This window comes from Lissotriton vulgaris, chromosome 6 (genome assembly GCF_964263255.1).
Source record: "Lissotriton vulgaris chromosome 6, aLisVul1.2, whole genome shotgun sequence".
NCBI classification, from domain to species: Eukaryota; Metazoa; Chordata; class Amphibia; order Caudata; family Salamandridae; genus Lissotriton; species Lissotriton vulgaris.
In genome coordinates this window covers 1,765,082,746-1,765,104,907 of record NC_141694.1, presented here as the reverse complement: position 1 = coordinate 1,765,104,907, position 22,162 = coordinate 1,765,082,746, and the positions used below count along the sequence as shown (strand labels likewise).

General features: G+C 44.4%; 1 protein-coding gene across 1 annotated transcript in view; it reads right to left on the bottom strand.

Moving 5' to 3' along the window:
* The window catches only part of ELP3 (elongator acetyltransferase complex subunit 3), an 805,914-nt gene that overhangs the window by 139,301 nt on the left and 644,451 nt on the right, over positions 1-22,162 (bottom strand). The window contains exon 14 of the mRNA XM_086928018.1: positions 13,604-13,685. Coding sequence (XP_086784144.1) covers positions 13,604-13,685 — 82 coding nt within the window. The remainder of the gene's footprint in view (positions 1-13,603; positions 13,686-22,162) is intronic.

The following is a 22,162-nucleotide window of genomic DNA, read 5'->3' as shown; positions in this document are numbered from 1 at the left end:
TAAAGGAATGCCTGGTTAAGACATATTCGTTGTTCCAACTGCGTTGTTAAGGCACACGTGATATAGCCATGTGTGGTTCTGTCATACCACCTCTGTCTGCAGTTAAAGTACTGCTACACCGTTTTATGTTAGACTCCAACATAAACCTAATTTGCAGTACTTTACTGCAGATCGATATCACATATTACTTAAAATGTGCTTAATTTTTTTTTTTAACTGCTGAAACTGTACAGCTGACGTAAAGGTATCTACATTTTGTGTTACAAAAATTCCATACCACAGCCTTTCCTTTCACACTCTGTGGACTAGCAAGATCACCACATAATTCACTTTACTTTTCTTTCTCTGACCACAAAGTGAGAGGAGTTTGTAAACATCAATCCCCATGTCAAAAAACATAAAGCAGTAATTTGTCAGAAGATATAGCTTGACATTTGACATGGAGGTGGAGCAAATGTGACCAGAAAAATACCAAGTACAGAATTTAAAGGCCTCTTTATTTATTGCTTAGCCTTTCAAGACCCACCAAAAAATAATTTTGCAACGCACCAGTAGGTCCCAACCCACAGTATGGGAAACACTGTGTTAGAGGTATTTATATAGCACACACTCTTCCTCTGGGATAGCTTTGTAGCACTACCAGCCTGGTATCTCCTTGTACCGACTAAGACAGCAGTCTAGCTGGGTGATTGAGCAAAAACTTCAGCATTTTTGGTTCTGTTGTTGTTCACCATAGGTTGTGTTTCAAGAACTGATAGTTCAATGGGTGCTGAGGTTAGTGGGTGCAACCGTAGGTATTCTTGAACAAGTTACTTACCTTCGGTAACGCTTTATCTGGTAGAGACTATATCTAGCTGCAGATTTCTTAGCTTTGAATTTCCCAGGCATCAGACTGAATCCGGAAGATTTTTCGCGAGCAGGACCCCTGCGCGCCGGTAGGTGGTGTTGTGCGGCTCCGCATGTGTCATTAGCGTCATCCACGCTGAAAGTGAAGTTTGTGGTATCTATATAGGTGCTACCTAGGCACGCAGACGTCAGTTTCTTTATATGACTTTCCACGCCAGGAGTGCGGATCCATAAAGAACACTAACCACAGCTGACAGGCTCAGCAGGATTTGAATGCTGTCTTCCTAAATGACGAAATCATAAAAAATAACTTATTAACACGTCATAAAAATCCAGTCAAACAGTGACTAAGGGGTAACTCTTCTTCTGATTAGCGCTGCTGTCAGCAGGATGCAGGAGGCCATGAGGCCCAGCAGCCTCAGAGTCAGTCTCAGCGAAATCCAAGATAGAGGTTGAAACATTGGTTATAGCCTGAATATCCTGGACTCACTGTTTGGGAGGATAGCCCCGAAACTGCACAGTGTCCAGAACAGCTCCAATGAAATGGAGCGTCTGAGCGGGATCAGATGTGACTTCAGCACGTTGATATAGTGAACCTCAGTGAATGCAGGATGTCTGCCGTAGTCTGTTGGTGGGAGACAACAACTCAGTATGAGCCCGTCTTCAACAGCCAGTCAGCAAGAATGGCATTCCTGCTCGCCGCGGATGAGTTGCAACCACCGCCATCGCCGTGGTGAACACCAAAGTGGCGGTGATGAGGCCAAAGGGGAGCACAGAGAACAGATAGTGCTGTGGACCACGACATTCAGCGGCGATAGGCACCGCATGGCTTGAAGTCTGCCTTCCTGGATCACATAACCTGCCAAACCGGGAAGAAAAAAACTCAAAATACACTTTGACAAAACATCAAAAAAGGTAGTCAAAATTGTTTAAGGTTAGCTCTTTGTGGCTCTGGGCTGACTAGCATGGAAAGAAAATAACTAATGTCAGGGCACTAGGGTGATGCCTTTATAGGCACCGCACACATCACTTCCGGCACAATGATACCAACAATGCCATGTGGAGCCAAACTACGCCACCTACCAGTGTGCAGAGGTACTACTCAAGAAAAAATGTCAGATCCAGCCTGACACCTGGGAATAATATTATGGTAAGGAATCTGCGGCTTGAGGTCTTTATCAGGTCATTACCTTAAAGGACGACATACAGCATGTTTAATATAGATCACCAAAGAAAGTTATCATCTTTACATTTAATTACAACGTTTCCCAGTTATTCATGTGTTGCCACTGCATGAATTTCAAATATAGGGTTGTCTGTAAAAGGTCTTATTTCCCTTCTTGGTTGCAAAATCACCACAATAAATCAGATGAGATCACAGGACTCGCCATCAGTGAAGGATATAATCTAGAGATGAAGGTGCATGGCTTCGCTTTAACATTTCTGTCATTTAAACGTTTTTAAGCAAATCCAAGTAATTTTACGACTCTTTAACCACTAAAACAGAATTTGATAATAGGCACAGCCACAGTTAACCATACAAATTTCCAATCTCCAGTAAAGGAACCTTTTGCTTGCCGGCTTCAGTAGACTGACTGTCATAGGGCAAGTGAAACTGCTTACTGATCCAGATTTGTGGGTCCTGGACGGACTATAGTTTAGAACTAGTGTAGCTCTCTCTTGGGCATGGGAGGCTTCTGTCTGTTGACAGTGATCAAAGTCCAAGGGATAGATGCAGGCTTGCCATCAACCAAATATCACACAATGGATAAGGAGCACTGATGCACTTAAGATCATCCCATTATTTCCATAAGGAATATGCTACTTACCAGTATGCATCTGTTCTTGGCATAGAGGGCTGCAGAGTGGTACATTATGAATAGATCGCCATCTGGTGTTGGGCTCGGATGATTGCACTTTGTTTTTCTCTTGGAGAGTCTTTTGTATGTTGGTGACTCCTCCCTTAGTTGGTAGTGCGCATGGGCATCGGCTCCATCCTTAGATTGTTTTGCCATAGTAGGGTTAGATGGAGTAGTATAGTAGAATACAGATAAGAGTGCCCATGTAAGTGTATCTAAATAAGATAATGTTGGAACAGACACAGGTTTCCGGGGAGGCTGGGAGGGCATGTACCACTCTGCAGCCCTCTATGCCAAGAACAGATGCATACTGGTAAGTAGCATATTCCGTTCGAGGCATATGGGCTGCAGATGGTACATTATGAATAGACTATACAGCAGTTCTCTCCCTAGCGGTGGTCGCCCGTGTCTGTTGCAACTGTCTGAAACAATGTTTTTAATACTGCTTGTCCCACTCTAGCTTGTTGTGTTGTGTGCACATCAACACAATAGTGTTTTGTGAAAGTGTGCGGTGTAACCCAGGTAGCCGCTTTGCATATGTCATCTAGTGGAATGTTTCCCAGAAATGCCATAGATGCTCCTAGTTTACGTGTAGAGTGAGCTCTAGGAGGAACAGTTAATGTTCTCTTTGCCTTTAAGTAGCATATTTGAATGCATTTTACAATCCATCTGGCAATGCCCGCTTTTGAGATGGGATTGCCTTTATGTGTGGGAGAAAACGCAACAAATAGCTGTTTTGTCTTTCTGAAAGTTTGTGTTCTCTCTATATAGTACAATATGGCCCTCCTAACATCCAGTGTATGTAGGGCTCTTTCCGCTACTGTTTGTGGTTTTGGAAAGAAAACCGGTAATTCCACTGACTGATTGATGTGGAATGCTGAGATAACCTTTGGTAAGAATTTTGGGTTTGTTCTAAGAACCACTTTATTTTGGTGTAGCTGCATAAATGGTTCTTGAATCGTAAAAGCCTGCAGTTCACTTACTCTTCTAAGTGACGTGATAGCTATGAGGAAGGCCACCTTCCATGTGAGGAATTGTATTTCACACCTATGCATAGGTTCAAATGGTGGCCCCATTAGTCTGGTAAGCACTATGTTGAGATTCCAGACTGGGGAAGGTGGTCTTCTTGGTGGAATGACTCTTTTGAGTCCTTCCATGAAAGCCTTAATTGCTGGTACTTTAAACAGTGACAAGTGTTGCCTGTTTTGTAGGTACGCCGCTATGGCTGCTAGATGAACCCTAATAGAGGTATATGCTAGATTACATTGCTGTAAGTGTAATAAATAGCAAATGATTTGTTTAGTGGATGCGTCCAGAGGGTTGATGTGCTTACTGTTACGGTGTATAGCAAACCTCTTCCATTTTGCTGCATAGCATGCTCTGGTGGTAGGCCGTCTTGCCTGTTTAATGATTTCCATGCATTCTGGTGGTAAATCTAAATACCCAAACTCTATGACCTCAGGAGCCAGATCGCTAGGTTCAGTTGTTTGGGATCTGGGTGCATTATTTCTCCATGGTTCTGTGTAAGATGCATGGGTAATAACCTTAGCTTTTGATGTGGTACTTGTGAGAGTTGTAGCAGCGTGGTGAACCACGGCTGTCTTGCCCACGTGGGTGCCACTAGTATCATTGTCATTGAGTGTTGTTGCAGTTTCCTCACCAGTAATGGAATTAGTGGTAGAGGAGGGAACGCGTAAGCAAATTTGTTGGACCAATTTATCCACAGTGCATTGCCCTGGGACCTTTGGTGTGGGTACCTGGATGCGAATTGTTTGCATTTTGCGTTCTGATGATTTGCAAACAGATCTATCTCTGGTTGCCCCCATTTTTGGAAGAATGGCTGTAGTATTTGGTCGTGCAGTTCCCATTCGTGAACTTGTTCTGACTGTCTGCTTAGGATGTCTGCTATTTGATTTTGAATTCCTGGTAGGTGTTCCGCTAACAGGTAGATCTTTTGAGGAATGGCCCATCTCCATATGTCCTGTGCTAGTTTGGACAGTTGGAGAGAGTGTGTCCCCCCCTGTTTTTGAATATAATACATTGCAGTCATGTTGTCTGTTCTGATCAGGACTGCCTTGTTTGTTATTTGCATTTGGAAAGCTTTTAGTGCTAGAAATATTGCTAATAGTTCTAGGTAGTTGATGTGCAGTTTCTTTTGCTGCGCACTCCACTTCCCCTGTACTGTGTATTTGTCCATATGCGCTCCCCATCCGGAGAGCGATGCGTCCGCTGTTATTATTACTTGTGGAATTGGCTCTAGGAACGACCGTCCCTTGGAAATGTTTTCTGTGTTCCACCACTTCAGAGAGCGATACGTCCGGTCGTTTACCAACACCAGATCTGTAATCTGACCTTGAGCCTGATTCCACTGTGTCGCTAGACACTCTTGTAGTGGGCGCATTTGTAGTCTGGCATGCGGTATTAGCAGTATGCAAGAGGACATCATGCCTAATAGTTGCATAAACACTCGTGCTGGTAGTGAGTGTTGTGGTTGAAATCTTTGTATTAACCCGACCATTGTCTGTACTCTGATTGGGTTGGGGTATGCTATTGCCTTTTCTGTGTCTACTGTAGCCCCCAGGTATTGCTGGATCTGGTTTGGTTGCAGGTGTGATTTTTTGTAGTTCACCGTAAACCCTAGGTGGTGCAGCAGTTGAATTGTCTTCTGTGTGTTGTGAAGACATTCCTCCTTTGATTTGGCCTTTATTAGCCAATCGTCCAAGTATGGGAAGACATGTATTTGTTGTCTTCTTAGGTGTGCTGCCACCACAGCTAGGCATTTTGTGAAAACTCTCGGTGCTGTTGTGACACCGAACGGAAGGACCTTGAACTGGTAGTGTTGTCCTTCTAACACAAACCTTAGGTATTTTCTGTGGGCTTTGTGAATTGGGATATAAAAGTAAGCGTCTTTTAGATCCAGTGTAGAAAGAAAGTCCCCTTTCTTCAGTAAAGGGAGTACTTGTTGGAGCGTGACCATGTGGAAGTGTTCCGAATTTATGTAAGCATTGAGAGGTCTGAGGTCTAATATTGGCCGTAGGGACCCGTCCTTTTTGGGGATCAGGAAGTATAGAGAGTATACTCCTGTTCCTTGTTGATCCTTTGGGACCTTCTCTATTGCATGCTTTTGTAGAAGTGCTAGCACTTCTTCTCTTAACAATGTCAGATGATCCTGACTCATTGGACGCTGTTTGGGGGGGATGTTTGGTGGGGTAGCTGTGAGTTCTAGGCAATAACCATGTTGGATAATTTGTCTCACCCACTTGTCTGACGTGATGTTTTCCCAGACAGGTAGGAACTGTGATAGACGTCCCCCGACCGGTGTTATGTGGTCTGGGGGGAGATCTATGAAGTCACTGTTTTGGTGTTGAGGCGTTGCGGTTGTTATTATTTCCGCGGCCTCTACCCTTATTGTTGTTACCTCTGTAATTACCTCTTGAATTACCTCTGGGTGATGTTGGTGTGAAAGATGTGGATTGCTGATTTGTTCCTGTGTTTTTTGAGCCCCCTCTATAGGTGGATCTACGAAAGGAACCTCTGTGCGTTGGCTGTTGCAATGCTCCCATTGACTTAGCCGTTTCCGTATCTTTCTTCATCTTTTCTAATGTCTCGTCTGTACTTGAACCAAACAATGTCTTCTGATCAAATGGTCTGTTCAGTAGGGCTGTTTGAACTTCTTGTTTGAATCCTGAGATTCTAAGCCACGCGTGCCTTCTTAGCATGACACTAGTGTTAATAGACCTTGCTGCAGTGTCTGCTGCGTCTAATGCACACTTAATGGAAGTATTGGTTATTATTTTACCTTCCTGTATTAATTGGTCTGCCTTCTTCTGATGTTCTTTTGGAAGATGTGTGAGAAGTTTTTCTAACTCATCATAATGTGCCCTGTCATAACGTGCGAGTAGTGCTTGAGTATTAGCTATACGCCAGCTATTCGCTGCCTGTGATGCTACTCTTTTGCCTGATGCATCTATTAACTTTGACTCTTTATCTGGTGGAGGAGCCTCTCCTGTAGATAATGAGTTTGCTCTTTTACGAGCGTTTGAGACCACCAGCGAGTCTAGAGGTACATGCCCTCTAATAAATATTGGGTCCTTTGGAGCCGCTTTGTATTTTTTATCGATTCTTGGGTTTAACACCCTGGCTCTCACTGGGTTTTCGAATATTTCTTCTGTGTGAGTGAGAAGACCCTTTAGCATAGGAAGAGTACCTGATGTTCTCTGTGCACTAGGTAGAGTCTCTAACAAGAAATCCTCTATCTGAGGTTCTGTGTGCATATCTAGTTTGTGATATTTTGCTGCCCTATTAATGAGCTGCACAAAACCTGTGTTATCATCAGGTGGTGAAGGCTTTGAGGGGTATAGCTCTGGGTCGTTGTCCTCATCTGACCCTACATCGTAATTTTCCCATGGATCTTCCTCATCTGGGATAGATTCGTCATCCCCTTGAGGTTCGCCCTCCCCTATATCACTGTCTACATCTGACTGAGGTGTAGCTGGTCTTGGTGTGGAGGGTGTAGGAATATGTGGCCTATTGTGAGGAATAGGAGAAGAGGGTGTGTCTCTAGGACGAGGAGAAGCAGGAGGAGTTATGTTCGTCCCCATTGTTCTCTTTTTTGAAGGAAGAGGTTTATCTTCTGATTGTTCACTCTTTCTCTTCTTCGTGACCACTTTCCCAGTTTGTGGGTCAATAAACAAGATCTTTCGTTTGGGATCTGTTTGTTGCTCTTGAATCGGTACCGAGGGTCCTGGTTCCGAGAGCTGTTTTTGTTTTCGATCTTCAGATCTTTCTGTTTTCGACACCGAATGTCTGCTCGATTCCGACTTTTTGGGTATCGAGTGTCTTTTGGGCGATACATCATATTTCTTTTTCGACATGGAATGTTTCGATACCGAGCTCTCTTTTGTATGCAGCCTCGGTGTCGAAGTCGATGACGCCCTTTTCTCGGATCCGACGTGGTGGGATTCCGAGTGTTTCGGTTTCAGTTTCGGTTTCGTTGCCGGGCCCGAAGGCGGGGCGTCGGAAACTTTTTTCAGCGGTTTGACCGGGCCCGAGGGCGGGGTCGTTACCGCACGGGGTCGGTTTTTCGGTAAGGGGACGTCGTCACTCACGGTTTGTTGCTCGAAGAGTTCTTCAACCTCCGACTGGTCCCCTTCCGACCCCGACTGGTCCTCTTCTTCCTCGATTTGTTCGTCTCCGAACAGCTCCGGGATTGCCTCCGCCTGCATTCTGGAAGCCTCGTGTCTTCGAGCTCGACGATTTCTAATCGTTAGCTTGGAGGAGAATGCTGCGCAGGCTTCGCAGTCCCTGGATTCGTGTTCAGGCGATAGACAGAGGTTGCACACCTCGTGTAGGTCCTGGTGTGGGAACTTAGCACCACACGATGGACATTTTTTGAATGGAGTCCTTTCCATGGACTCCGGGCTTGACTGCGTCGAGAAAGGTCTCCTGTTCTTCGACGTAGATCCAAGTTTTTCTCTTCTATTTTGAATTTGTAACGCGTCGGAATGGAAAAGAACGCGTTCGCTAACAATACCGTCGAATTGGAAAGGGAATACGCGCCGAAAAATCACTTTTTTCTGAAGTTGATCTGGAGCGTCTCGATCTTCATCCGAACCCGATGGCGGAAAAAAACAATCTAAGGATGGAGCCGATGCCCATGCGCACTACCAACTAAGGGAGGAGTCACCAACATACAAAAGACTCTCCAAGAGAAAAACAAAGTGCAATCATCCGAGCCCAACACCAGATGGCGATCTATTCATAATGTACCATCTGCAGCCCATATGCCTCGAACACATGCTTTCTCAGTATCCTGGCTGTTTAGTGCATATGTGGTTGCTTTTTAGTTTTCTGGGGGTATATTTCCATCCAAAACAAAGGCTTTACAATTTCTCCTTCACTGTGGTCTTTTGGAGTACGACTCCCTGGAGGTAAGATAACTTACACTAGCTTGAATTTGCTGGTACAGGAGTTCTTTAGATAGCAGGGTGAGCTACAGTGAACTGAGGCCTTGTCACACAGGCTAGTGGACGAAGAGACTACAGCTAGTAGCTAACATAACTAATCAGGTCAGAAAAGTGAGTTGAGTGCTGCGGTTTACTATTACTGCTGGGATCATCACAGAATATCAGAATAGTGTGTAAGCAAAGGTGCTGATCTACACTGCTTACAATGTGGGCATCATACATTAAGCTGGAGTTGAATAGTCAAGACAGCATTTAGAATCTTATGCCGGCTTATTAACCAACAGTATACCCAACAGATAAAGGTCAGAAACAAAGAATTTGATGCTTTAAACACACCTTGATAAAACCAAGATTGAGGCATAAATACTTCAACCCCATTTAGATGCAGTTAAAGAACTTTAATTTGATGGTAACACAGAGGGAAAAAGGAGATGGCAAAATGGAAGTGTTGAGGGGGTGGGGGGGGGGGTGTCTGTGAATTGCTTAATCCCTAGAGCAGCAGCAGCACTATGATTAATTACATATGCAAAAGAGAAGTTACACATGAAGTTATGTGATCAAATATTTGTTTTGCTGTGTGGCTAGCTGTCTGTAAGAAATGTTATTATTCGGGGGTTAGCTACCCACCTCAAGGAATAATCACAAGCCTTATAAATGCAACGCCACATAGGGACTAAATTAACCTGAACTCAACCCCCTGGTAGCTATGGCACAGAGCAGACAGGCTTAACTTAGGGCAATGTGTGAAGTATTTATGCAATACTTAACAGTAATTTGGTCAAAATCCAAAACAATAAAAATCTTAAAAGAATTGGAAAAAATAGCGTATAATTAAACAAAATAACACCAAAATGACACAAATCCAATAGAGGGAAAACAGAAATGTTGGGTGGGTGGGACTGCTGGCCTCTCCCTAACAAATATGGTAAAAATATAAATGCATGAATCTTTTGCAACAGTTCCTCTTCATTTTACTACAAACAGGCCCAGAATGTAATGTTTCAGGGCAAATGCAAGATGACAGACATCTTTACCTACACTAAACTTAGGCTCAGAGGTCTATGGGAGTGGGTATGGTGTGTGGACTGTGCTATGGCAATTCTAGTGTCCTTCCACAAATAACACTAAAATCCAGTTTGAGGCAGGCTCTGTACCCACAACAAAACCAGAAAAAAAGAGGGCTGGTGGGACAAAAGCAGGGTGCTCCAGCAACCTGACAATGGAAACACAAGAATTGTCTTGGTCTCTTATTCTCTCCTTTTCAAGTGTACCCCAAGTGTTACACATGTCTCAACAGACCTGTCAAGCAGGGTTTTCAGTGTGCTGTCATAATGAGGCCCACAGCCTCCATCCTGCATATTCTGTGGCATTCATGGCTAATCATTGGCTGGGAGAAGCTGGAGAGCCAAAGCAAAAAAGCTTCCAGGAACTTAGGGTAGGAAAAAAGCAACTTTCTAAAAGCAACATTTTCTTAATATTTATAAAAAAATCTGACGTTACCATTGAAATGGATTTTTAAACTATTTAATCAACAAGATGTTTAATTATTTTTCAAGCAGGTCTCATTCCAGAGATAAAAATAGGAAGTACTTGTGTGGCACTATTAGTTTATCCAATGATTTTTTTTTCCAAAAGGGCATTCAGTTTGGGTGCATGTGGGTATCTCCCTCTGACCTGAGGGCGTGAAAGCAATAAAGGGTGAAAAGATCTGTGTTGAACATGAACAGCGTCCCTACTTTGCACTCCGAAGGGTTAGGCGACCCTTACGTTGAAGTTCAAGGTTTGATTCAATCCTTCAAATAACATTTTCTTCAAGGTTTCAGTTGAAAAAAGGTCCTCTTTTTGTTTACCACAATGTTGTCTCACACATGTGGACTGGTATGGACATAAGATTGGCTCCCTGCACCAGAATTTGCGTTATATTAAAATCTTCTTTTATTTGCTTATGTTCATACCAGTGGTAGGGCTGAAGCCATGTTTGCACTGCCGCTATAGCAAATGGCTCAGTTGGTGCTGCACTAGTCCACTAGTGACATTTAACTTCCAGGACGTTGGGCCCCTGGGTACATTTTGTACCATATACGAGGCAGTTAAATAAACCAATTAGGAGTATTACAATTAAACTATGCTTAAAGATACAGCACAAGCACTTTACTACAGACTGGAAGGGCTACAGTGCACAGAGTTCTAAAGCCAGCAACAAAACCAGTATCCAGCATAGGCAAAACATCCAGGGTGACCGTGAGGAAAAGGTGTCTTTCCTACAGTGCCTTGTAATGGTGAATAAGATTGCAAAAGGAGCTGACCAATCAAAATGAGCTCAGGTTCAGTTCAATTTTGATTGGCCAGCTATAGAAAGAGAGTTGGGCGATATTCACTCAACAGTGAGATCTGTGAAAACGGCACTTGGAGCAGAGAGAGGGATTAAAACGCCTTTGGTAATACCACAAACAGCTCCTAGCAAAATGACCAGCCAGGGCCTATTTAAAGTGCAAAATTAGCATATTTAGCTGTTCCAGCAAAGTTGAGCATTTCTACTGGCACACTAAGCAGCAACTGTCTGCTAGTGCATAAGCGATTACTCCGGGCTAGCTAGGACATTGACTAATCGAATAGATATGATCAGAAGTGCTCCTCACTCTGAAATATTGTAGCAGGAGCCTCCTGTAAATCAATTCATATTGGAAGTAAACGGGCATGTGAAGACAGAAAACTAGTGCATTACATGAGTTCTGGTTGTATTTTATTTTCAGGCCTAGAACGCTTATGAGCAAATTAATAGCACAGGAAGAGTGAGGGCATCATAAATCCTGGCACAATATCTAAAACTGTTATTTTGACTGCCACACAATTTTCATGATCAAAAAACAAAGTGATGGATAGAATGCCTGAATAGATCTCAGCTACTGGCGGTCGCTCAGGGCAGCATCCAAATCCCAGATTTTCCTCCCATCATGCCACCTCAGTTGGCCATATGCAAATCAGTATTAACCCGGCTCCAATGGGAACAGTTCCGCCTGACTTGCCAGGCCAGATCTCAATGCACCGAAACACAAAAAGCCCAGAACCGGTTTCACCCTATTTGGAACTCATCAAGCACATGGGTCCAAACTGACGTGGTATGGGGTGAAAAATAATGATAGACTGGGATACGGCTCGAGTAATTACCAGTGGCTGAGATTAATTCAAGCATTCCATCCACCACCTTTTGGTAAACTTAAGTTTGTTGCCTTAAGTGGGACCTAGATGTGGGTCCCGTGCACACTGTGTCAGTGAAACCAATGCTTTTTCCCTCCCAACAGGGAAAAGTACTTATTTGAGACTGTGTTGGAAGTTGCTAGATGGCTTCACTTAACAATCTGAGTTCTCATAATACAGAGCATACCTAACAAAGACTCAAATAATTCCCCTTTTAATAAAGATGGGCAACCTTAACTCCCACTGCTATCATTTTGCCATGCCCTTTAATAGTCCCTCCCTCTCTTCAGAGCCATTGCTGTGGAGGGGAGACTATGTACAGGAGAAGCCATTCACCCTACAAAGTTTTTATGGCTTTCTTTTTTGTTCCATTTTTTATTTCACCTTTTGTGCTGTAGTATTTCAAGCATCATAAGCGTTTAGCTAGGCATCTTTCATTCACAGGAATATGCTGTAGATGAAGGACAAATGCAAAAAGAACAATTGATGGACGGAATGCAGAACAATGTTATACATTCACCCCAGTACAGAGATCTGGGCCTCAATCCATAGTTTTTTTGCTCACCATGCCATTACAGTTTGGACCCAGCCATATGCAAATCAGTCTTGACCCTGCGCCCAATGGGAACAGTCCAGCCTGAACTGCAAGGCCATGGCCTCCCTGGACTGGACACAAGCATTCTAGGACCGGTTTCAGGCTTTAAGCCATCATCAGTCAGGATAGCTTGAATACAGTGGCATGGAGAGCATGAGACCCACGTCTGGGCATACCCGTCCCACTCTGGGTGACAAATGCAGGTGGGAAATAAAAAGCAAAGGGCATGTCGGGCATACTAAGAGCTTCTCTTTTGTTTAAGTCAGGATGGTATATACCTGTTCTTGCCTGTCCTATCCTCTTCTTCCGCTTACTTCTAACTTGCCTATATATTTCCTTCCTACTCCTACTCCTCTACCTAAAACGAGCCAGCAAGGGGTGAACCACACAAAATTTACCGTATTGCTGTGACTATGCCAAAGGTCGTTAACCCATTTAACTGTTTTACTATTCTTGTATGTACCTTATATAAAAATAAATTTAAAAAAATAAAAATAAAAAAAAAGATGGCTCTGGCTTCTAGCAATTAAGTGGTCTATTTTACCCATCATTTTTGTTTCTTTCCTGCGCACGACAGAAAAAATAAGCCACTCAAAAGCCTTGTTTCGGTTCTATGGATAGTCCAGGACTTCACAAGCAGAGTAAATGATCGATACATAACTCTGGCATGAGCATTGCACACTGTCATTTTCATCAATTTCTCCACAGCTGCTGAATGAATATGTACCAAAGAAACAAAAGGCAATAGATGAGTGAAACACTGCATATCTTCCAAATTTGCTACACTCTGGTTTAGCTGTTTTTTACAACAATTTTTGTGGTAAAGTTCTCAATGGAGGCTTCCACAGGGATCTGTGTCTTTAAATGGCCTACCCCAAACATATCAGCCTCCCCACCTTCGACCATTTTGTTCCAAATTTGGAAAAATCTCAAACTAGATTTTTGTTTTGGAAAGTTTGGTGCAAATTGGTTATACGTTCTAAAGTTATAAGCAAAGTAAAATTATCTTTTCCTCTGTGGCTAATATCTCGACCATAAGTATCAAGGCACATTCGAAATGTAGCACTCTCCAAGTGTATTGGAATGCAGTCACCATGGAAAATTACAAAGCAGCTATGTGTAACATTGTATAACATTACCTGAAATTACTGCAATTTTCCATGACCCATGCTCTTCTCTGGCTATCCGTTCGGCCTCCTCCATCAACAGCATTCCAAAACCCTTTGAAAGATTGTAAGGGAAAAAATTATATAGTCAGATTGCAAGAACGTTACTGGTAAACATCCCACTGCATGGACACACCTGGTCAACACTGACCGACTAAGCTTTAAAATGCATGCACAATAACAGCAATATAAGACAGAGAAGTGCACCGCACATTTTGTCAATTACATTAACCTTTAGATTAGTAAGCCTTGAAGCCCTTTCAAAATGGCAGCCACCTCTCAAAGCAAGACATTAATTTCTTTTTATTAGCATCTATTCCATTCATAACTTGCTCTTTGCACCCCAAACTCAAACACATGGACTGTACGCATCAAGGTCCGCCACCTGCATCATCAGTATAACCCCTTAGTCACTTTTCCCGCCATCCAATATTTACTTCTCTTTCACATAATTAATTTAGATCGTTCATATTTACAAAGTTTTATCAAATAATACAAACACCATTATCACGACAAAGTAAATACGATATCAACATTTTAGAAAGGGATGTGAAAACGAAACCATTACAACAACACACCGTATTCATGTGTTGTAGAACAAAAGGGCTCTGCTTTGCATTATTCATAGTAAAATATTCTCATATTCTTGCATAAGGTGCGTGTAGGCCCCTATCGTAAAGGACAAGTTACTTACCTTTGGTAACGCTTTATCTGGTAGACACATGATCCAGCCACAGATTCCTTACCTTTGAATTTCCCAGGCGTCTGACTGGATCTATAAAATTTTTCATTGAGCAATACCCCTGCGTGCCCGTAGGTGGTTTCGGTCGGCTCCGAGTGATATCGTTGACGCCGTTGTGACGTCCACGTCACCTATATATGCACCACCTAGGCGCGGTGACGTCAGTTACTTTCCACGACTTTCCACGCAAGAAGCGTGGAGCTATGAAGTGGTGTGTTTTGAACTACAAGGGCCCTGAAAGGAAACAGCCCTGACCCTAAAAACCTGTCTGCAGGGCAGGGAGGATGGGTGGGTAGGTAGGGAATATGCAGCTAGATCATGTCTCTACTAGATAAGGCGTTACCTAAGATAAGTAACTGGTCCATCTGATAGAGACAATTAGTCGCAGATTCCTTACCTTTGAATCGATACCCAAGCAATACCATCCCCGGCGGAAGGACTGCAGTCAAGTTTAGACCAGGAAGTCTTGCAGGATAGAACGGCCAAAAAGGCCAACCCGTGGACTTTACTGTCCAGGCAGTAATGTTTGGTAAACGTCTGCAGAGATGCCCATGTTGCTGCCTGACAAAGGTCGAGGACTGGAGCTTCATGCTGCCACTAAAGAACAAGTTACTTACCTTCGGTAACGATATATCTGTAAGAAACAGTAGTTCGTATTAGATTCCTTACCTTAGAATATCCCCAGGCGTCAGACTGGATCCGGAAATTTTGCGTAGCAGTACCCTTGCGCGTCGGTAGGCGTCGTCTGCGGCTCCGCGTCCGTCGTCGGCGTCGTGATGACGTCGTCGGAGTACTTAGACGCCGCCTCCGCGTGCTGATGTCAGTTCTTAGACACAGCTTTTCCGCGCCAAAAACGCAGAGCCATGTCAAAAACCAACACTGGTGCCATTGAAACTAGGGCCCTGAAAGGGGATGACCTTAACCCTAGATATCGGTTCGCAGAACGGGGAGTATGGGAGGGGCGGTAAGGAATCTAATACTAACTACTGTTTCTTACAGATATATTGTTACCGAAGGTAAGTACCTTGTTCATCTGAAAGAAACAGGTTAGTATTAGATTCCTTACCTTAGAATAGATACCCCAGCAATACCAACCCCGGTGGTCGGTCTGTGAACCAACAATCACACCGGAAAGTCCTGGAGGACGGAACGGCCAAAGAAGCCATCCCTCCGGACTTGGCTGTCCAGGCAGTAGTGTCTTGCGAACGTGTGCAGCGAGGCCCACGTAGCTGCCTGACAAATGTCCTGCAAGGGGACTCCCCGACCCAGGGCAGTGGTAGCCGCCATGGCCCGAGTGGAATGGGCCCTCAGCCCAACAGGAGGCTCCTTCCTTGCCCAGGAGTAACAAGCCTTGGTACACAAGACGACCCACCGAGAGATGGTCCGCTTGTGTACCGCCCGTCCCTTCTTAGCGCCCACGTAACAAACAAAGAGTTGGACATCCACCCGGAACTGGCGTGTGCGATCCAAATAGAATGAGAGCACACGTTTTGGGTCCAGACGGTGGAGCTGCTCTTCCTCCTTTGAGGGATGCGGAGGCGGAAAGAAGGTGGGCAAGGTGATAGACTGCCCGATGTGGAAGGACGTGACAACCTTGGGCAGGAAAGAGGGTCTTGTCCGCAACACAACCTTGTCCGGATAGACAGAAAGGAAAGGAGATTTAGAGGAAAGAGCCTGGAGCTCACTCACTCTCTTGGCAGAGGTGATGGCAACCAGGAAAGCAGTCTTCAAAGTAAGAAGGCGGATAGGACAGTTGTGAAGTGGCTCAAAGGGAGCGCACATCAAATAAGTAAGAACCAGGTTCAAGTCCCACTGAGGCATCACGAAGGGAACAGGTGGAAACGTGTGGGTGATGCTTTTCAGAAATCGATTTACAATAGGGGACTTGAACAAAGATGGTTGATCAGGCAGCCTCAGAAAGGCAGAAAGGGCAGAAAAGTAGCCCTTGATAGTGCCCAGAGCAGAGCCCTGCTGGGCAATAGAAAGAAGGAAGAGAAGAACCTCAGAAAGAGGGGCAAAGAGAGGATTCACAGCCTTTGCTGTGCACCAGGCCACAAATCTGTTCCACCTGCAGGCGTATACCGACTTAGTGGAGGGACGCCTGGCTGCCAGAATGATATCACAAACTTCAGGAGGCAAGTCAAATGGCCTCAACTGCCGCCGCTGAATCTCCAAGCATGGAGGTGGAGACTGGACAGGTTTGGGTGGAGAACCGTCCCCTGTTGCTGCGACAGAAGGTCCTCCTGAAGAGGCAGACGAACCCGGGGATCGACTGACATAGCTCGGGATACCAGTACCTTTGTGCCCAATCCGGAGCCACAAGGATGACTTTTGCCCGGTCGCGTTTGATCTTCTACAGCACTCTGGGCAGAAGTGGTACAGGCGGAAAGGCGTACAACAGACCGCAACTCCACTCGCGACGAAAAGCGTCTCCGAGCGAGTGCCGCCATGGAAATTCCAAAGCGCAGAACTGATGACATTGCGCGTTCTCTTCGGTGGCGACAAGATCTAACCAAGGCTCTCCTCACTGCTGAAAGAGGCCTTGCGCCACGTCCGAGTTCAGACGCCATTCGTGATCCATCATGCACCGGTGGCTGAGTTCATCCGCCCTGGCGTTCAGAGAACCTGCCAGGTGTTGAACCACCAGGGTCACACCCTGATGTTCCAGCCACTGCCAGAGGCGCAGAGCCTCCTGGCAGAGGCTCCATGTGGGGAAATTGGCATGTAGCGCCCCAGAATGCCTTGCAAGGCATTAGGATCTCTGCTGTCTTGGATACTGGTGGCCCCCAGAGGAGGGGGGTCACCCTCATTTGTTTAAGGAGGGGCAGGGGGGGCTACAGAAGCAACACAGCCTCCCCCAGGCCAAAGAAGAAAAGTCCACCCCTAAGTGTCATGTCCCGTCTGGCATGAATCACGGAGCCTCCGTGATTCATGCCAGATGGGACTCGGATGTTCGAGAGTGAGCAGCGTGATACTCTCGTTTATCTGACTTGGGATTGACCTCCGGCTTTCCATACCAGGGTGTGACTTATTTGCCTCCTGTGAATCCTGAACCCCCCCCCCCTAATCCCCCCCAACCCCCCTTGTCTTGATAAAGACCCGCCGTGACCACCAATTGGGGCACAACTGGGTCGAAACGTCGACGCATAACACTGGTCAAGATACCTCCAGGAACAATCATAGTAACCATCTGTCTCCTTGGAGTTTTAATTAAGAACACTGACCGCCAATTTAAAATTGTTTTTCCTCCCCTTTCCCCGTGTATAGTACTGTATATAATTGTAAATAAGTGTCACTCAATATATTGCACTATTCACTTTGTTCACTTACAGTCACTTTTTCACATGTTCTTAGAATTTGTATAAACTGAAATGGAATGAAGTAATTCCTGTGTTTTACAAATGTGACTTTGTTTCCTATATTTGTTTTCAGAGAGGTTTTATTCAATTTAATTGCACTTGAATTATTACATTGTGTTCCTGAGCTATCTCAGCCTCTTCTTCAAAGCAATTTATCCGGTTACCCGACAGAACCACTTTTGTTGTTAACCACTAAGAGATTTAAAGCAGAGTCTAAAGAAGGTCCCGAGAGACAAGATTGAAACTGCCCGATGTAGACAGAACTGTAAAATGCAGGTTAAGAGAAGAAAGAGCGCTCTTCAAAAAGAAGTTTGGGCAGACCTTAGAGAGGCTGGAGAAAATAGGGACTACGCCCAGTTTTGGAGAATCATAAATAGACCCTGTTACCAAGACTCAAGCTCCCCAGTAATCAGTACCAATATACTACCAGATCAATGGATTAACCATTTTAAATCATTGTATAATCAACAGGAGGTAGACATTGGAGATGGAATCTGGGAGGGACCCAGGGCAGAAGAACTAGAATTCTCTCTGGAGGAAGTCCTAAAAGCAATTCTAGGGCTGACGCGAAACAAAGCTCCAGGCCCGGATGGTACCCCTCAGACCTATTTTTAAGTAATACTGATCTATGGGCTCCAATCATGACTAGAGTACTTAATGCAGCAATTAAATCTGGTCTTCCGCGATCTTGGTCAACTGCAGTGATTGTCCCTATATACAAGAAAGGCTGTAGGGACAATCCACAGTGCTATAGACCAATCTCGCTGATCGAAGTCTCAGCTAAAGTACTTGGGAGGGCACTTCTTAACCGCTTAATAGAGTGGACTGATACCCATAACATCTTGGTGGACACCCAGTACGGGTTCCGAACAGGCAGGTCAACTAGTTATCAATGTCTCAATCTATACCTTCTTGCGGCTAAACATACTAAGACGGATGATGGGACCATATATATGGGATTCATGGACCTAGCAGCGGCATTTGATAACGTTAATAGAGCTAAACTCTGGACACTTATGTATAGATTGTGAATTGATCTAGACCTGATCAATGTACTTAAGGAATTGCATTGGAACACCACTGCCAAAGTCGGCTATAGCGCGGGGGGGTGAGTACTGATCCCTTCCCGTGCTCTGGCGGGGTGAGGCAGGGGTGTATCCAGGCTCCGTTTTTGTTTTCCCTCTACATAAATGACCTGGAGAGTGCCCTGCTAGCTCTGGGGACTGACTGCCCAAGGGTAGGATCGCGCCATATACCGGTACTTTTGTACACAGATGACGCGGTCCTCCTCGCTCGAACAGCAGTCAGTCTCCAGCTCCTAATCAGAGGTTTTGCTGAATTTATGAAAAATCTGGACCTCTCCGTTAATTTGACAAAGTCTTTCATTATGGTAGCAGGGAAAAAACCACACAAGAGATTTGTGTTCAAAATAGGGGAACATGTTCTGGACACTGTGACCACTTTCCCGTATTTGGGTCTCCTATTTGATGAAAAGATTAAGTTTGCCCCATTGATTGAGGAGAGGTCTAGGAAACTTGTTTCAGCAAACGGGGCCATATTAAATTTTGCGCGAAGAATAGGTCGTTGGTCTCCTGAGCAGGTTATGACACTGTACAGAGCGGTCAGCACCTTGAAGGCCATTTATGGAGCAGAGGTGTGGGGTTTTAGGGATGCACAACAGATAAAAGGAGAGGAAGACAAATTCTTAAAAAAACTTATAAAACTTCCCCAGAGCATCTCAGCAGCAATTACACACAAAGAGCTTGGTACCCCATATATATCTGACCTGATCAGAATGAGACCAATTTTGACCTGATTTAAAATTTGGCTAAACCTAACGCTGAATTAACCAGACAGATCATTAAGGATTGTCTACTGAGAGATAGATGGCTCCAAATCCCCTGGTTGAAATACATCAAAGAAACCCTAGGGTCCATTAACCAGGAAATGTTATTCTCTGACCCCTCAAATGTGGATACCTCCTGCAGACATTATGTACAAAAGCAATTAATGGAAAAATATGATTGCAGGAGGATGGAACTTAACTCTACTAAATCCTCGGTAGTAGCCCACTCGCTTGTATGTAATGAAATGGGCATGGAACCGTATCTCTTTTTAATGTACAGTCAACATGAGAGATTTTTAATGACTCGTTTTAGTCTCAATTTGTTGCATAACATTTTAGCTTACCCGTCTGGTTTTACGCTAACAATTGAGCAGAAGGGTGCCTGCGGCTGCGACAATAGGTCTCCGCAGGACACCCTGCATTTTGTATTACTTTGTTCTTTTTATAAAATCCCGCGTCGAAGATTTCTGGTGAACATTTTAAAGGAATCAAAAATTAACCATGCCAAACCTGCTTTACTATTGTGGTCAAAATAAGAAATACAAGGGGTTGATGGAGGATGAAATGTAATTTACTGCTCCTTTTATGCTCAAAGTCTGTATATAATAATAACAAAACTCTTTTTTAAACTCGCTTTTAATTGTGATGTTCAGTATGATTTTATGTGGTTATGTAATGATATGCATTTTTATGATGGTTTTTAACCATCGAAATAAATAAAGAACTGAACTGAACAGGTCATAATAAAACACAATTCATATCATCATAAGGTGAGGTAGAAGAATTTTAATGAGTGCATCTGCATCTGCTCAGTCCTCTGGGTGAGGGCTCGATGATGGACCAATAGTGGGTGAGAATCCTTTTTTTAAAAAAAACCTAAAAGTTTCCCTGGGGTGGACGCAAACGAGTAGGGACAGTTCATCATGGTGCATCTTCTCCCTACTGATTTCTTTATTATAAAAGAACACTGACTGCTAAAATACGAACAAAACATTGACCCTACATTACTATCTCTTTCCACAAATATCGGCCTATATTACATTTGTAATTTCCAGCCAGTCTCATTTACTATGTGTCATATGACAGGGATAAAATACTATTGCAATCCTAGTTCTAGCATATTTAGGGAGCAATTTATGTCAGGCAGCTATTCTAGTAGGCAATGTTTTTTCATCTATTTATTTCAATCTGTTTTCATGAGCAGCTCACTAAGAAAAACGTGGATGATTGGAAACGACATGCTCAATACCAAGAAAGCCCATTTCGATTCTCCAAGTGATCGCAGGTGTATGTACACTGGGGAAACGGATAGAAGACCACGTTGATTTATTTCATAAACGCTCTACAACACTGCAATATCCACAAACCTCTGCACCATTATTGGCAGCTGCTACTGACATTATCAACACTGACATCTGCTCAAAATGGACAACCTTCAGAGGCCATCAAAATTCTGAAAAACCGAGGAAATAAATCGAGCTGTGTTTTTTTTTTACTTTGTCAGTTTGTGGAATGGAAATATGTAGTCTGCCATCTGGAATGTTAAAAGCTTAGCACAAACTTAGATTTGGGGAATACTGTCCAATCCACCAAAAAGGATGCCCAGGATGCTGAATGGAAACATTTTCTGTAACTGGAAACCAAAATAGCAAAGCTTCATCCTTAACACCATAGAGGATTGCTTACTGCAGAACTCTTACACTTGGGAAATATGCATCTTGAACTGTTGAAGTCTGTCTCAAACTACACATTCAACGCTGAGGTAGCACCACAGAACCTCTTGCTTTAACTGAACACTCAATGTTAAGCTTCATCCATAACATCAGATGTTTGCCTGCAGCTAAGATTTTATATTTGGGAAAATATGCAGTCTTGGATTGTTAAATACTGCCCCAGACTACAAAACGGATGATCATGTATTCAGGTTATAGGCATTGTTTGCTTGCAGATTGCCCCAGTCTAAGGCAGACGACATTCTATAGGTGACAGAGAATGAAGTGGGGTCAACAGGGGCCAGTGGTCTGTTTTGGAAGGTTGAGCATGATGCAAAATAGGGTAGATTCACAATTGCTCTACCTTCTTCTGGCGACCAACAGCGGCCACTCCTGCTAAGACTTTGAAGCTCAGACCTCCCGAGGCGCTTTGCCGGGAGCTACGCTTGCCTTCACTTTTTAATCGTGCACTTGGACACAGCACCTACCTCCCGTGGGGCTCTCCTGGGAGCAACGTTTCCTCAATTTTTATAGTGTGTGCTCTGACTCTGAACCGGCACGCGCTGCTGTTTTTAATCTCCCTACCTGCTTCTGCCCTCCGGAGCGCCTCCCGCTGATCGCCCCCCTCCACTGTCTTCCTGCTTGCTGGAGCGGGGACGGGCGAGGCTGGCTGACATCTTGGGCGCTCTGGGGTTGACGGACTAGTCTTCTGGCCACTCCCCCCCCAGGCAACCTTCTTCTGGCGACCAACAGCGGCCACTCCTGCTAAGACTTTGAAGCTCAGACCTCCCGAGGCGCTTTGCCGGGAGCTACGCTCGCCTTCACTTTTTAATCGTGCACTTGGACACAGCACCTACCTCCCGTGGGGCTCTC